The sequence below is a fragment of the Melitaea cinxia genome, chromosome 2 (assembly GCF_905220565.1).
Source record: "Melitaea cinxia chromosome 2, ilMelCinx1.1, whole genome shotgun sequence".
NCBI classification, from domain to species: domain Eukaryota; kingdom Metazoa; phylum Arthropoda; class Insecta; order Lepidoptera; family Nymphalidae; genus Melitaea; species Melitaea cinxia.
This window is the reverse complement of record NC_059395.1, coordinates 6,890,426-6,907,664: the sequence shown is the minus strand read 5'-3', so window position 1 is coordinate 6,907,664 and position 17,239 is coordinate 6,890,426. Positions and strand designations below refer to the sequence as shown.

The window sequence follows — 17,239 nt, the reverse complement described above, 5'->3', positions numbered from 1 at the left end:
ACAACTTTTGGAGTAATCTTTGATAATGCATATTTACTTGACTATCTTTTCGTTTACCTACGTATATACGTGTATTGCTTATCGATATAATTGAAGTCGGTTTTTCTTCGTTTGCCAGCAAACACAATTATTATAATAGATTTCACCTGCTTAATCTCGTTCCTTTTTCTTCAAACACGTATTTTAAGCCATGAATACCACTATTTCGTCCAAAAAATACAATTCTTTTACTCAAAGAACGACAAATAATTCTTAACACTTTAGAACGCTTCATGTCGTCGCTCACGAATATAATTTCCCATATAAACACCAAGTTATTATCATAATAGTTTAGTAATTGTTTTCTAATTTAACTAAAAGCAACTATTAACTGTACATTCAGTTAGTAAGTGTTAATTAGGTATTTCAATCATAAAATAATCTAGGAGTTGAATCTCGAAAGTAGCTTAATTGTATTGATAATTTTAATACAATATAGTCTAGTCGCATTAAGAAAATAGTGACTCATTGCTTATAATTAACCACACGCTTCGAGACCAACAAAATCATAGTAAATTAGAAACTGTCTGAACTTACTTCAACTGGTTAATTTAAGAACGGCTTATATTTACTGTGATTTAATTGGTCAAGGTAACGTGACAGCGATAAGTCAATATATTACTAACGCAAATACTCTATAGTATATGATTTATTGTTGGTGCTCTATATCCCTTGTCTCTTATTTTCTATGTTAGAGACATAGTGACGTGTCTAAAGTCCTTATTCCTTTTGTCTGTGGCCGCTCTTGTGCTCACCTCGATAAAGGTGAAAGGTACGTTAAGGTCTCCCTTAGAATACTAATTAACATAATAAATATGAACTACAAATGCACAACAGGAACTAACAACATAAATTGAACATCAATCTATCAATAATGGCATGTTATAATTTGGGTTAAGTTTCTAGAAAATTATTTTAAGTCAAATATTCGTCAGTTCCTTAAATCTTTATTATTGTTTAATGAAATATAATAATTAGAACTTGTATATAATTCAAGAAATTTAACTTATTATAGGAAATGATATTTTTATCACTTTATAATATTTTAAAGTATAAAATATATTTCCAACGAAGGTATAGTAAAACTTTTTAATGGACATAGAAAATATACAACAAGCTTCAGTATCTCGAAACAAAATTGAAATGTAATTTTTATTTCACCGCATTGAACTTCAAGTATAAAAATCCTAACCGAATAATGCTTACCTCAGAAATAAAACATAACATCAAGTATTCAAACGGTGCATTTAATTTTAACACACAAAATAAAAATAAAAAATAATAATTTTACAAATATAGAAATTTATATATTATAGATATAAAGATCATTCAAATAAATGTGATTAACATAATTAAATATTACAGTGTAGAAAAGATAAATCATTTTGGCATTAACGTCTTTAGTACCTAAGATCTAAGAACTAGAATAACTTAGCAGAAAATTTTACTAGGTAACAAAATTTATATAATACAAGTGGTACAATTTAACGTTATCCGAAACTAAATAACTTCTTTATCCAACTTTTAGATGTTGTTGTAGTGATATCTTCCGTAGTTGTTTGTAGGTCAGGGTCAGCATACGCTGGTGTTACCGTAGGTTTCGGTTTGGTCATGCGATCTAAACGGAACCCTTGGCGTAAATCCCTTAATAAATCCGCTATAGGATGAGATATGTCGTATCCTGGTAGAAAATAAACAATTTTATAAATTATATCTAAGATTTGATTTTAACTTCTGAAATTTACGACTATTTAGTAAGAAAAATCAATAAAAACATTAAATAAAGTGTAACAAAATGTCTACCCACATGTACAAGACGAAATATTTTTTTTTATTAATTAAAAACTTACACTAAGCTAAATAAAATATAAACTAAAAGACCTAAAACTGTACTATAAATTACACTACGTACAAATAGAGACAATATTATTTGAAATAGATCAACAAAATACTCACGACAATATGGCTGTTTTTCCGAAGTCAAGACAAAGTACCCTCCCTTGGCTCGGGGTTGTGTTGAATTACCCATAGCTTGTATACCCATTACAGAACACAATGATGATGTTTTAGAACAAGCAGCTTGTAGACTTGCGTTTACACTGTATTTGAGACAATACTTTATATTTTAAAAAAAAACTTTAGCTCAAACAGACCATAATGAAATAGTTATTATAAAAAATAGTGGCTACCCACAATTTATACAAGATTAATTGTATAGAAGTATATATAACCAATTTGAAAAGAATTTTTGTAAGAACGTAGGCTACTGTCTATTGAAAAGCTGCTCTTGATTAGAATTATAAGTTATAATTCAACGTTAGATTTATTTTTGAACATCATATCAAAAATTGACCGTTCCAACGTCCACGTCGGCGCTCTAGCCAATTAAGCTATGGAACGATGTACCCGCTAGATCGAAATTTTTGATATGATGATTTTTATATTCGGTTTAAGCGAACCGTGGCGCCGTCTATAGTGAGTTCTTTACAGAGACCCGTAACTATTCAAAGTTTCATATCACAATGAAAATCTTTGACAGGAGACGACACCGTGCTATTTTTAATATGTATGATTTTATTTTTGTGTTACCCACACATTAGGAATTCTAAACATTTTAGAATATCATATCAAAAATTGACCGTTCCAGCGGGGATCGAACCTGCGTCTCCAACTGACCGTGTCGGCGCGCTAGCCAATTAAGCTATGGAACGATGTACCCGCTAGATCCCCTCGATAGTTCGATCCCCGCTGGAACGGTCAATTTTTGATATGATATTCAAAAATGTTTAGAATTCCTCATGTGTGGGTAACACAAAAATAAAATCATACATGTTAGATTTATTCAACTAATAAAAAAGTCATTATGTTTGGAAATAAAATATGCATTTTAACTGAGGTAGAGCACAGCAGGAAAAGACTTGATCAAATATGGAGCAACGCGACTGGGGTAGTACCTCGACCTTACAGATGATCACAGCTAAATAGCACTACTCTAAAGCAGTGTTGTTTTCCTGTTGGTGAGTAAGGAGACCAGAGCTCCTGGGGGGAATTGGGGATAGAGATGGCAGAGCGCTTGTGGTGCTTTTGGTGTTGCAGTCGTCTATAAGCTACGGTAATCGCTTACTATAAAAAACAATTATAATTAACTGAAAAGATTGTGATATTAAGAGAAGGGGTGACAAATTTGAATTTTAAGGTATTTTAAAAGCTTTTATTTAACTTGCAACGTATGTATGTTTGTAAGAGAGGAATCTTGCAACACAATTTTCAATTATATATCTTCAACCGATTGAGTTGAATATTATACACGCGTTAAATTTGGATGACAATACATAGTTAGCTACGTGAGAATATAACACTGAAAAACTTGTCCAGCGATAACTAAAACATATTAACATAGCGATGGCAGTAAAAGTTCGTACTTTTTTTATTCAATTATTCAATTCCTTTTTTTTTTTTTTACTAGTTAGCCAAAGAAATTTTGCTTCTGACATTTGTACTTAGTAGGCACCCAATTTTTATTTTTTAAGTAAATACGTGCTCATATTAAATCTTTCTTTTAAAAAGTTTTTTTACTGTTAATTTATTTCTAACTCACCCTTCATACGTTAAGTTCCATTGGTAAGCTCTGAACATACAGTTATTGCTTATCAAAGACTCCGTGAACAGAAGATATGCCCGTCCGTGGCTGCAGATTGCTTGCTGTAATACTATTATACAACAACATTTTATCTTTACAAGTAAATAAAATTGGAGGTAAACAGATATGGTTGTAATATTAAAATAAGCGCTTAATAATAAACCCATATACACAGTATAAATACCAAAATAACAATTTGTATAATTTTTCTCTGTCTGTCTGTTTGTTTCGGCTAATCTCTGAAACGGCTGGACCGATTTTGACAGGTCTTTCACTGGCAGATAGCTGATGTAATAAGGAGTAACTTAGGCTACTTAGTTAACTTTTATTTTACAAATGTATTTATTTTATAACTCTGCGAACTGAACAATAACTTTTTTGTTAAATTCCACGATTACGAAGTCACGAGCACAGCTAGTTAGACATATGAAAGAGAAATACTACGTACTTTTTTGTTTTATAATTATAAAAACATACGGATTATATAAAATATTATTTGTTTAAACTACCATTATTATTATTTTTACAAACCTTTAGATGCCTATAACAACAGAAGTATGGAATGTTTCTTGATGTGCTGAGCACTTAACGAAACTTTTGTCTTCAGGGACATTTTAACTTAGATTTCACAAAATGAAAGCAGCTAATTTTCTTATAAAAATTCCACTCAGTAATACATTTACCCTTATCTACATCTTATGACAAAAATAAAAATACTAAAAGCAAAATTCTTACGCGAAACTGATACAGGGAATAATCGTGACCAAATTGAATTTGTTTTATTTGCACATCCCGGCTGCCTCATACCACCGTTGGGATAGAAATCTGCATGACCTGTGCAAATGAATTTTGCAATAAATACACAATATTAACAATTTTTCAGTGTTCCGAGAAAAAATATAAAATCCAAATCACAAAATGACATGATCCAAACCAAAAAAAAAATTACAAGAAACTCGTAAATAACACCCATATTTTCCTGAGTAGAATTAGACTAAAATAATGAGTAGGAATAATTTATAACAAAATGTCAATGTATTAATAACTATACAAACCTATTATTTCCTAATCGTCTAATACTTTTAAAATATCACATATAATGTCAAGTAACTTACCAATAGGATCTGGTAGCCCAAATCCAATCTTCTGCAACAGTCTCCCGTTTGTATGTATAACGTCAACGAAGTCTGCGTCAGTCTCATCCAGACGCTCGATAAGATTTGTCGTCCGAAAACATGGTTGAGCTGGATCTAAACCTGTATTAAAAACCCTTTATATAGATTAAAAATACATTTGATCGACTAAAATTTTTTTCCTAGCCCAGAAGTAGGACGTTACAGTCTCAATCAATCAAAAATTGTTTAAATAAAACGAAAATTAGTTCATTTAAATATATTTAATAATTGACTAGCCTGCTCGCGCGGTGTGCAATGCTTATTGCTCCGCGGGTTGTGAGTTCGATTTGTATGTATTTATAGAAAAAAAAGGTATATCAGTCGGCTGTTACCTATAACACAAGCATTAAGTTGCTTACTTTAGGAACAGACGACCGTGTGTGTATATTGTTGATATTTATTTATTTAAAAAAAAAATATAAAAAAAAATATTCGACAGAACAAAGTAGTACAAAAATATAATAGAGCAAAAATTTATTTTATATTTCTATAACATTAATCTTTCTAACATTATTCCTTTCCTCGAATATAATTCCAAACCGCACTTAACAGCTTAGAGGAAAAACCCATAGAATAAAGCTTAAGAACCGATCATTTTGTTTCAGAAATATACCTCTACATAAATATATAATTAATGAAGCCAACACCTCACCTGTAATTCTGGAAACTCTGCCAATATGGTAGGAGACGTAAGATACGATATGAGCACCGAGGCTGTGTCCTACGAAATGGAAATCCTTCACTTTGGCGCCTGTTGCTGACATCAGCTGATTCATGAAACTACAAAATACATGTTCAAGAAAAGCTATCAAGTAACTTTAAAGCAGTGTTTAGAGCGTTGGTTCTATCGTGTTAACATCTTTGGTTATTATTCAGGTCTTAGGTAAGCAGTATAATACACATAAGTATCACACCTTTGCATTAGAAGTAATTTAAAGTAGGTACTGGTTTGTAACGGTACAAAATTTAGATTAGCGATTTAACGCTATTGTCATTTTGAATCATGATCAAGGGCGACTCGCCCGTGACCATGGTGTCGGCACCATCATCGAAAAATCGAAAATTTCATAACGACAGGCTGTAAATCCCTTGTAAATAAAAGTATTATTCGCTACAGAATGACGCAGCACACTTCTCTCTGCTGTATTTTTGAAGTAAAACGTTACGCACGCTTGACTTGGGTAGTAAGCTGGTGAATTCGTGACGAGAGCGTTACGAAAAGTGTGAGCGCGCGAGGCTAACGAAAATTGAGAGAAGATATAAGTTAGTGAAGATAGAAAGAGATAGAGTTACGTTTCGTAAGTTTAACTTCAGTCGTGTGGTCTAAATCACACTCGGTTTTTTATACTTAAAATTTTTTTTTAATTCTTATTACTATTAGTATAAGGGACAAGGTTTGAATACTAATAAGTTATTAAGTACACAAACTTTGTCCTGACAATAACGAACGCGCTGGCTAGTTGAGCTGGCGGGGCCCTACGTGGGTAAAGAAGCCTATGCCTAGCAGCGGGATATTACAGACTGAAGCGGACATTTCTCGATTATTTTTTTTATATATGAATATAGTCTTACTCGGTAATGTCAGAGCCGACTCTGCGAGTGTTGGCAACCGCTCGCCAGTATTTCCAAGTGTTACCACCCGCACTCCAATCAGCCGCTATTACGTTCACGTCGGCCTTAAATTATAATGAATATTGTAAGCATAAACATATAAATTAAAATTTTACCAATACCTACTGAAAACGTAGTCAATTAGCCATTATATTATCCAAGTTTGGTTTAATATATAACTAGTTAGAAGATTAAGCTGACAAAATTGAAAATAGATCAAATTTGTATTTCAAGTATCTATTACAAAATTGGCTATATACTCAACTTAGTGCAATAAGAATACAAAATACTATTACACCTATTTAAGTCATCAAAATGTCATTAACTTAAGATAAAATGACAAAAAACACATCATACCCATTCCAGAAAAGCGGCCGTCATATCTCGAACCCATGACGCGTTACTGTGGCTCATAAATCCGTGGACAATCAATATTGTTCTTCTATTTGGGTTGAAATCAACCCATTCGAGGCCGAATTGTGGTCCAGAAAAAACCTGGGATTATCGTGAAAATAATAGAAAAATAATACCATGGCTTTTGAAAATAATCAAATGGTGCAATATAAGTCGAGGAGACTCCGATTTCTTAAGTGTATGTGAGTACCTAAATTCATAATTTTCTATTGCTCCTTTCACCCGGTCCTGATAAAGAGAGTTATCTGAAATATAACGGTACCTAACACAACATTCTCAATATCAAACTAATTTATCTATCAGATTAATATAAGATAATTCTAATCGGAACCTATAACGATTAAGTTAGAGTTCATTTTATAAAGTGGCCCTGAGAACCTGAATGATCTGTGTGAAATGTGCTGAATAATCTTTATGTAATCCGATGAATTTAGTACTAAAAGTTTTGTTTAATTTTCAAATTACGCCTATAGGAACTGTTTGCCAAAACATACACGGCATTCTTCGAATAAATGTCAAAATAAAATATGCATTGAACTATAAAACTTTAGCCGAAAATTCTTTTCTTATTGAATACATTGCTAGGTTTAAGGTCAAGGCACAACTTTGTATGCGCTTTATGTGGCGCTGCACAAGATCGTATCAAAGTTGGCGAACAATAACAAACTAAGAATTAAAGCTGAATGCCTTACAAACTTGCCTAACAACAGAATAATAAAGCAGGTAGTGTGCCTAGAAACTAGAAAAAAGTATAAGAAATAAATTCATCTCTTTCTAATCTGTACTTAAGTACGCCCTTGCCAACTGTCATTGTACTAAAATTTATTTAAAAATTTTGTAATATATTTATATGTGTTTTTAAGTGCAATAAAAAAATATAACTTATTTTAAAACTGTAACAGGAGACATCGCGCATCGCTTTGATGTAATGATGCGTACGCCGTTCAGGCGCTCACACACTTTGATGGATATTTTTATTTGAGCAAATATTTCATTCTGCTCCGGTTGTCTGTCCTTGCGGAAGATGGGGAGGCCCATTGCGCCTCGAAGAGCACGCTAAGCAGTCGGTCCCGGTTGTTACCATGGACACCTGATAGCGATCGTTACTCATAGTAGGGAATATATACGGCAACCCGTATTGGAGCAGCGTGGTGGATTAGGTTCCTCCAACCGTTCTCAGGGGCTTTTGCCCAGCCGTGGGATGAACAAAGGCTATTTCAGTTCGGCATATTTAATACAGCTATTTATTACTATTAAGTACAAATAATTAAAACCTAAATGATTACATTACCTGAACTCTATTCGGTTGTTGACGAGAGGAAAAGTAGAAATGCGTGTTGATGTCATTCGAAGAGCTGGGTCGCATATTAAAAGGCCATATTTCCTGAATTATTTGTAAGGAACCTAAGCCGAAGCAATCTACTGTGTCAGGCACTGGAAGAATCGTTGTTGTGTCCTTAAAAATTAAATATAAAACGCACGTTTAAATTTTTATTATATAATATTACGGTTCGATTTTTTATATCAATAAAATGTGATAGGTTTCTGAAAAAATATTGAAATAAATACATAAAATATTTTAAAAAAAAGCAATTGGTACTAATACGATACATAAAACCTTAATGCTTAAAAAGTGAAATTTCTATAAGTTTTATATGGTTTTTTGGTTGAATGAATTTTATAAAAAATCAAAACAATGGAATTAAATAAATGCATGCATCCGATGGCGTGATATGATAACTGTCAAAAATTAAATATAAATCAAAATCACAACATCTAAATTAAAACAATAAATAATACTAAACGCGATAACAACGATTCCCAATAGGCTTGATCCTGAAACACATAATACAAACATACAGACCACGACAATTATCTGTATGGCCGAACCCTGAACTGTATGTGAAAATTACCTCATAACTCGCGTAGTCGACGAGTGTCGCCCGAGTTGTGGTAGAGTCATTACGTTTGTTTCCCCATTTTATGAATTCCTTTAAATCTTCAGGACTGATGTGATTTTCAACTGCAATGTACAATTATGAAAAAAATACACTACATTAAGAATTTTTTTTTTTAATGATTTTAGTGAGTAATCGTGGACCTTTGGTGTAATCAAATCAAATTGTATCTGGCCTATATGTTGCACGTGACCGATATTTAGGAACAACAAATTCAAGGCATTTTTAAGACAAAACAACACTACTTTTAATTTTTATTTTTATGTGTCTGACTGTCTGTCTCTCTGTACGTTTGTTCTGTCATCCCTCAAAATTCCCTGAAGAAGGTAGATATTTAACATAAAGTTAAAAAGTTATTACTACAGACAATAGTAGTAAATTTGCAACGTACGTTTTATACAGACATATAGAGATAATACCAAGTCAAAATAATTCACAATCATCAAAATGAGTCGATAAACAGTGACCTAAATAAATGTTATCTTAAGGTATTTTAGCAACATTACATAAATGGTCACAGAGGATTTTTTTTTTTTTTTTGGAATTGTATTGCTTACCGTCTTTATGTATAAAGTTTATTTTTTTAATGATATTAAGAGTCATTTGTTTTTAATAAAAGTTTTCTATTTCGACTTCCTACGTTGTATTATTTGTTGATGTACATTTATTGGGAATTGGGGACAGAGTCGACAACGCGCTTGCGATGCTTCTAGTGTTGCAGATTTCTATAAGCTATGGTAATCGCTTGCCATCAGGTGAGCCATACGCTTGCTTGCCGACGAAGTTATATCAAAAAAAAAATTGATGTCGGTTATTTTTTCGTTTGTAAGCAAACACAATAATTTGCCGTTAAATTCTCTTCGCACCTGATGTTGGCCAATCGTCATGAGGATAAATTAGACAAGATTTATTGTTTTCTAATGTTTACGCGAATTTCGCTCATTACGCTGAAACAACTTTTTTGGATTTTATCGCGATTTATTAAGTTAAGAACCGTTCGGATACTAACAGAATGATCACGAGAGAAGTCCTCCCGGGCATCTAAAAAACTTAATAAACCGCAATAAAATCCGAAAATTTTGTTTCAGTGTAGACATATAACTAGATTTACGTCTATACAATATATTAGAAACTTAAACACAAATTAGCAAATGTATCAGCAAATTATTGAAGTAGAGCACGGCAGGAAATATCCTGTTCAAAATCTTCTGGCGAAGTACCTTAATCATACAGAAGATCACAACTAAATAAAACCTTAAATAATAATAACTCTTAAATAGAGTTTTGTTCCTTTGGTGAGTAAAGTGGCCGAAACTACCTCCAACCCAGGAGGGGTCGGAGATAGTTTCGATAACGCGCTTAGGATGCTTCTGGTGTTGCAGGCGTTTATACGGCTACGGTAACCGCTCATGATGTGGGCCGTACGATTGTTTACTGATTTATTTGTATAAAAAATATTTTCTACAAACATTCTACAGGTATCTCTATTCTTATATATAAAAATCTCGTGTCACAATGTTAGTTACAATACTCCTCCGAAACGGCTCGACCGATTTTTATGAAATTTTGTATGCATATCGGGTAGATCCGAGAATCGGCCAACATCTATTTTTCATACCCCTAAGTTATGGGGGGTGCATTAAAGGGGCTTATAATATATATAGCAAAACAACGTTTGCAGGGTCAGCTAGTTATTTTATAAAAAACTTTACATTCACAGTTGATCAAAACTGGTAATGCTATAATCGGCTATTAATTTTTTTTTTTCAAGAAGGATAGCGTGTGCCATGTCCTCTATTGTTACACAAAACTCCCGTCTAATATATGTTTGTTAAAAAATAAAAGATTAAACTTACATTTATCCATAGAAACCCAAGTATGCCGAGCAATCACAAAAATACATTGTAAAAACAATATTACTACTACGAAGAAAATATACTCAATATTTTTCATTTTGTAACTTTATCACAGTAAAATATTGAATACTATATAGCTAATTCTAACGTAGACAAACTTCTTAAAAGCTACTTGTTCCACATCTACCTGCTACTGTACTAAAGCAGAGACAACTTATTAAATACAACAAAATATTTTACCCGGGGTAATTATATTACTTTGATGACGGAAAAACCATACACCTATCTGTATGCTATTAATTTTCCATTGTAAGCACAAGTACCATTAGTCATGTTTACAATGTCAAAAGAATCTGATGTAGAAACCACGTGGCTTCCTTGTAAAGGACAGTCATTAAGGATATGGATATTGAATCGAGTAGGGTATAGAAAGGAATAAAAACTTTAGCGTAGCTTTTGTATCTGACACAATTGGATCTTACGTTAATATTATTCCTATAAAAAATATAAACTACCGTTATGACTAATCGTTTCTTGTTTTGTCACAAACTAGTACTATATACGACTTCATTTCCATAAAATGTCTATTTTTAATATCTACTACCTTGTAACTACCTTGAGGGATGACATTACAAAAACGATGTGAAAAGTATTACTTTCTACTATAGGCACAATCAGACGTATGTAAATTTAAATTTAAAAACATAACAAATCAATACAAGTATGTACAATAGATAGTTTATATATACACTAGCTATGCCCCGCGGCTTCACACGCGTTAATTTAAGAAAAAAATAGCCCATAGCCTTCGTCGTTAAATGGTCTATTCAACAGAGAAAGATTTTTTTTTTAATTCCAACCATTAGTTTCTGTTTCTCTGTTACAATCGAAATAAATTTCAAGAAATTTATGAAACGTTGAACCAATTTTTTATAGGAACTACTTACAAACATCACACACAAGCACAGAATATAAATCCTAGAACATAAATCCCTTTTTACAATATTCTTTACAATTTCAACGAAGAATGTGATGGAGATTTGTAATCGAAGCTGCTTAGCGCTGCATCGTAAGACCTATCTAAGCTCCTGAATTTGAAAGGATTTGGGAACAAATTCAATGGCGAGTATATCACTTAGTTTGGTTTACAAACTTTATAAGAATGTGTGTATTGTTATGTTCCACTCTACCCCCTATGAATATAGTCCTAGGATTCACTATTCAACTCGATCTCTATTACAATTTATAGAATAAATAAACCGTTTCAAACTTTTGGCAAAATTGGCGATGGTTTCTCATCCAATAATCTAGAGTACGTACTTAAAAAACAAATTTTTCGAACAAGCGTGCTATCAATGACAGTCTTGAAATTTCGGTTATTCCTTTTGTTACAACATTATGCGTCGCAAAACTAATTTTTTGAAGACTAAGTTCCTAAAATGATGACCTCTCGAAAGATGCAGTTCATGCTATCACTAATCGGGTGTAAAACCAAAAAATTAAGTAATTTGCTTAAGGTGATCTTACACTTAAAAACTATTTTTAATTTTTCTAATTTATTAGCATGGCATCGTGACTTATAATACTAATTCGTGATTATTATACTTTTATGATTATCACTACAGTGTGCAACTGGATACTACGAATTACTTTAGTCGTCGCACTCATATCCTATCATTTATTTTATTTGAAACTACCGACCCGCCCCGGCTTCGCAAGGGTGCAGTACTGGTACTAAATATAAAATGAATATTTGCAATGTATGGGCAAATTTTTTTATTTATTTAAGACATCACATTAGAAACCTCTAAAACTATCAGTGTTCCTCTACTATATTCATCATCATCATCAGTTCAAACTATTACAGTTCACCGCTGGACATAGACCTCCCCAAGTTCGCGCCAGACATCCCGGTTTTCCGCAATCTTCATCAAGCCTACACCGGCAATCTTACGTAAATAGTCGGTCCAACGGGCCGGAGGACGTCCCACACTGCGTTTGCCAAGACACGGTCTCCACTCCAGGACCCGTCTGCTCCAACGGCTATCGGTCCTGCGATACAGATGACCAGCCCACTGCCACTTCTTGCTAATTCTGTGGTTTATATCGGTTACTTTCGTTCTCTCGCCGATACTCTCATTTCTAATCCTATATTTGAGAGAAACCCCAAGCATAGCCCGTTCCATTGCACGTTGAGCGACTTTAAACTTGTGGACCAGTCCCTTCGTCAGTGTCCACGTCTCGGCTCCGTATGTTAACACGGGCAGGACGCATTGCTCGAAGACTTTTTTCTTCAATATTCTACTATATTATGCATATATTATACATATAAGCCTTCCTCAGTAATCACTCTAATTACTAAAGAAAACCGCATCAAAATCCATTGCATAGTTTTAAAGATCTGAGCATACACTACTAGCGGGAAGTGACTTTGTTTTATACTATGTAGTGATAAATAAAATGTAACACATAGTTACTTTCTGAAAATCGATTTTTGAATAAGCTGATGAGTGCGTAACGAGAGCATTACGAAAAGTGTGATTGGGCGAGGCAAACAGAAGGAGAAGATATAAGTTGGTGAAGTTAAAATTTTTTACTTCAGTCGTGTGGCCTAAAGCACACTCGTTTTTGCTTATATGTACTAAACATAAAGAAACTTAAATAGAATTACACATTGTTTTATATTTTAACTGTTTAAAAATTTAGTAACGTCTCTTAAAACGGTTTAGTTATAACTCCTACCCGATGATAAAAGCGTTTTTATGTGGTTGCTCAGTAACACGTGGAACTGTTCCTCCACAAATAGTAACTGCATTGTGAGTGCGCCATATTGCATGTTGGTTAACCACCTTACAGGATACATTCATTGATTGATGTTCAATCATTTTCCCATACTGTTATGTAAGATACCTTACGGCAGGCATGACATTTGGCTGGGCGACCGAACTGAAAAAAATGTGATAACTAAAACCGTAAGAAAAATATATAACGGAAGTGACGTAATATCAGTCACATGACTGTATAATATGACGTTTGTAAAACTAAAATATTACTAGTAAACTTTTTTTTTAAATTATTTATGTAATTTTATACTGTCGACAAAAAAAAATAAAGACATGTTTTTTTATTTCACTTAATAGTTTGAATTATTATTATTATTATTATTATTTTGTTTGATTTATTTTATTTAACGGTATTTGTTATTTTCTAAAATACTAAATTTCCTAAATACTTTTATGTACTTAATTAAAAACCAATCAACAAAATTTAAAAAAAAATCAAGAACTAGAAAATATATATAAAATTCAACATTTTTCAAATTGTGTTGCTTCTATACTATCCCGTAGGAAATTCGTTCCTACCTGGTGTTCTATGACACCACAATTTTTTATACCAAACTTCTAGACTACTGTAAGTATTGCTTGAAATTTCTAGGAAACCGTGGATGTTAGGTGTCTAAACTACACACTCGGCGACAAAAAATCGATTTCAATTTGGCTAAAGTGATTCTACATATTATTGACATTCACAGTTGTAAGAATATCATTACGGTTACTACGAATATTCTTAAAATAATAATATACATATATAAAAATGAAATTTAGAACAAGTCAAAAGAATAATATATATCATTTAATGCAAATATTCATTATTGTTCTAATTTTTAATTTTACTAATAATATTGTAATGATTATGACCTACAAAATATGTGTGATATACATTTAGTACATAAATGTAAACAAATTATAGTACTCATGTGACTGTGGTCGCCCTAAATTACTAGGAACGTAATGGGTAAGGAAATAGTACCAAGGTCGCGGCTACAACTGTGATAAGCTACGCGGGATGCTATTACTTTGATAAACTCAATTGTAATCGTCATGATTTATTTACGATTCTTTGTTTATTGGCATTTTATTATGAACCACGAATAAATTATTGAACGTTGTTTTATGATAGTCACTGATTGTGTAGTACAATTAGCGGACTTGTGATTTTTTAGCCATTACTTCCAGATAACATAACGAAAAAAAAATGAATATCAGGATTTTTATATAGGTACCTACGTAGGTACCTAGAAAGTACATTGAAATTGAACATAAAACTAAAGAGGCTCAAGGCAGAAGAAAAAACATAAGAATATAAGTCTAGAGCCTTGCAAATAGTCTACCCTCAGATCATACCTATTTCTGTTTATAACCAAAACGATGAAAATGTTTTAACGTAAATTACAAAACATGCGATTGTCAGAAATGTATTCACATTCAAAGCTAAAAATGAAAACTCAGCCTACATTAAAATCGCGTTTGTGCTTGTGTATTGTGTGTGTGTCGGGGGAAACAAGAGGAAATCCTACTGGGGGCCGTGGAGTGTGAAGCGTTTATTTATTATTTTATTTATCTGCCTTTAAATATTTGTTATATTAAAACTACATTGAGCCCAACAACAATTTAAAAGTGCACGCAAAAGTTTGTCTATTACTTATAGCCAGGCTCGCTTCTTCGAAACCTGTTACTCTTGAAAGAGATCGTCAAGAAGAAATTCTTCAGAAGAGCTAATCGACAAACTACACCAAAAATAGCTCTGAGGAGACCTACTGTTTAAGTATACAAAATTATTTTGGCTCTAAAACTTTTAATATCAACAAGACGCAGTGAATGCGATGACGAAGTAAAAGCAAAACTCCTGAAAGTGATTAGTGAAACGATCTTGAAATCACACAACGATTATTCATATCATTCCTGAAAGAAAAACTATTTTATAATGTCTAAGATGTTAACTTCTTAATAAATTATAGACCCATCTGATTACTGAGATAGCTTTAAAATTAATTATTATCTATTTAAAAAAGTAGACGATTTTTAACACACTTAAAACGAATATAATTATTAAAATTAAAGTAATGGATATTATCGCATCATGAACATCATATTATTTAAGTAAGATGCGTATATTTAAATAAAAATCATAACTGCAAAAAATGAGCGAATGGGTATAGAAAATTAGAAGTATATATCACGACCCAATTTCAGAAGTAGGTACTTGTTAGTAGGGCAGATGTCTCCAAGGCAACCAATCAAACAGCTGAATTCAATAAAAAGCGTTAAGCTAGTAACACGCGATGTATTGTGTCGGTGAAAACGAGATGGTTTACTAAACTCGTTTAATTAAAATCTCTTCGAAACCAATCATAATTCTATGTTAAGGTCGAATTGAATTTGAATTTAAATATACTTCATAAAATGTCCATAATAAAATATTTCGAGTTTTGAATATTTAACGCAATCATATTTTTTTCTGTTTGACATAAAAAGATACTATATGAAAGAATCATCTAAAATAACGTCTGGTTTCAATTCGTTGAAAATTAAATTTCTTAAACAGTAATCAATGCCTACTTATGATTTGTCATTAATTTCTAAAATCTTATTTTATTGTTATTATTATTATTATTATTAGCAATCTTCTAATATGTAAAATTCTCGTGTCGTGGTGTTGGTAGTTAAACTCCTCCGAAACGGCTTGACCAATTCTCATGAAATTTTGTGTGCATATTGGTTAGGTCTGAGAATCGAACAACATGTATTTTTCATATCCCTAAATGTTAAGGGTAGTCTACCCATAATTTTTTTTTAATTTTTAGATATATTATTTATTTTTTGTTTTATTATGATTTGGCGTTGAAAAATACATAAACCCTAAATTTTAACCCTTCTACCACCAACCCCTATTTTTAAATAGCGTTTAGCGGCTAGACAACGTTTGCCGAGTCAGCTATTATTCCAAGTTTAGATCCTTATGAATAAATAACGTCAAAACTAACCAATATTAATAATAGTGAAACAAATAAAGTGCAGAGCAATATAATATTTAAAAATTATTTTTCGAAATAAAACAAAGAAATGAACTAACAATAAGTTAAATAAAATTAATGTATTATACAAAAAAAAAGTTCATTAAACTTACGTTCGTCTGTGGTGTATAAGATACGTTGTGTATTTCCGTACTTAAATTTAAATAATATTAACACAGTTACAAACACAAAATTACTAAACTTTTTCATTGCAGCAAATATAAAAATAAAATTGAAAAGAAATACTACGACAGATACTCCACGGCAATAGTTATTCGTAATAAATAAGAAAATAAAGCGAGTGATCGTGTTTTATCTACTGCTTAAATAAGTACGACATCATTAAATACAGATTTACTTTAACGGACAAGTTCGCAAATGATTCGCAGGATGTTGTCCTGGTAGAACTTGATAAATAGTCAATTATCAACTTGTTTATACGTTTATAGGCCGATATGAATGCTGTTCAGTTTTTTTTTCTATCTGAATTTATAATAACAACACAGCAACACACGATATTAGTATAAACAATTATTAAGTAAAACATAAATGCTTTTTCAAACTATATATAAATAAATATAATATTTAATATTTATTTTTTAAAAATTAATTTATTAATTTATTTGACTACATCATTCAAGGAGTTCATACTCTAATATAGTTTAATAACTAATTGGATTACACTTTATTCA

At 32.0% G+C, this 17,239-nt stretch overlaps 1 protein-coding gene across 1 annotated transcript; it reads right to left on the bottom strand.

The window, feature by feature from the left end:
• Positions 1 to 1,327: 1,327 nt before the first annotated feature.
• On the bottom strand, positions 1,328 to 16,958 carry LOC123660054 (pancreatic triacylglycerol lipase-like). Its single transcript, XM_045595181.1, has 11 exons — positions 16,661 to 16,958; positions 8,793 to 8,902; positions 8,171 to 8,335; positions 6,823 to 6,960; positions 6,427 to 6,530; positions 5,507 to 5,634; positions 4,795 to 4,935; positions 4,415 to 4,513; positions 3,638 to 3,749; positions 1,996 to 2,138; positions 1,328 to 1,720 (listed from the first exon to the last, which is right to left on the bottom strand). The coding sequence occupies exons 1-11, from the start codon at positions 16,755 to 16,757 to the stop codon at positions 1,530 to 1,532; spliced, it is 1,428 nt and encodes a 475-aa protein (XP_045451137.1). The 5' UTR covers positions 16,758 to 16,958; the 3' UTR covers positions 1,328 to 1,529.
• Positions 16,959 to 17,239: the final 281 nt, after the last annotated feature.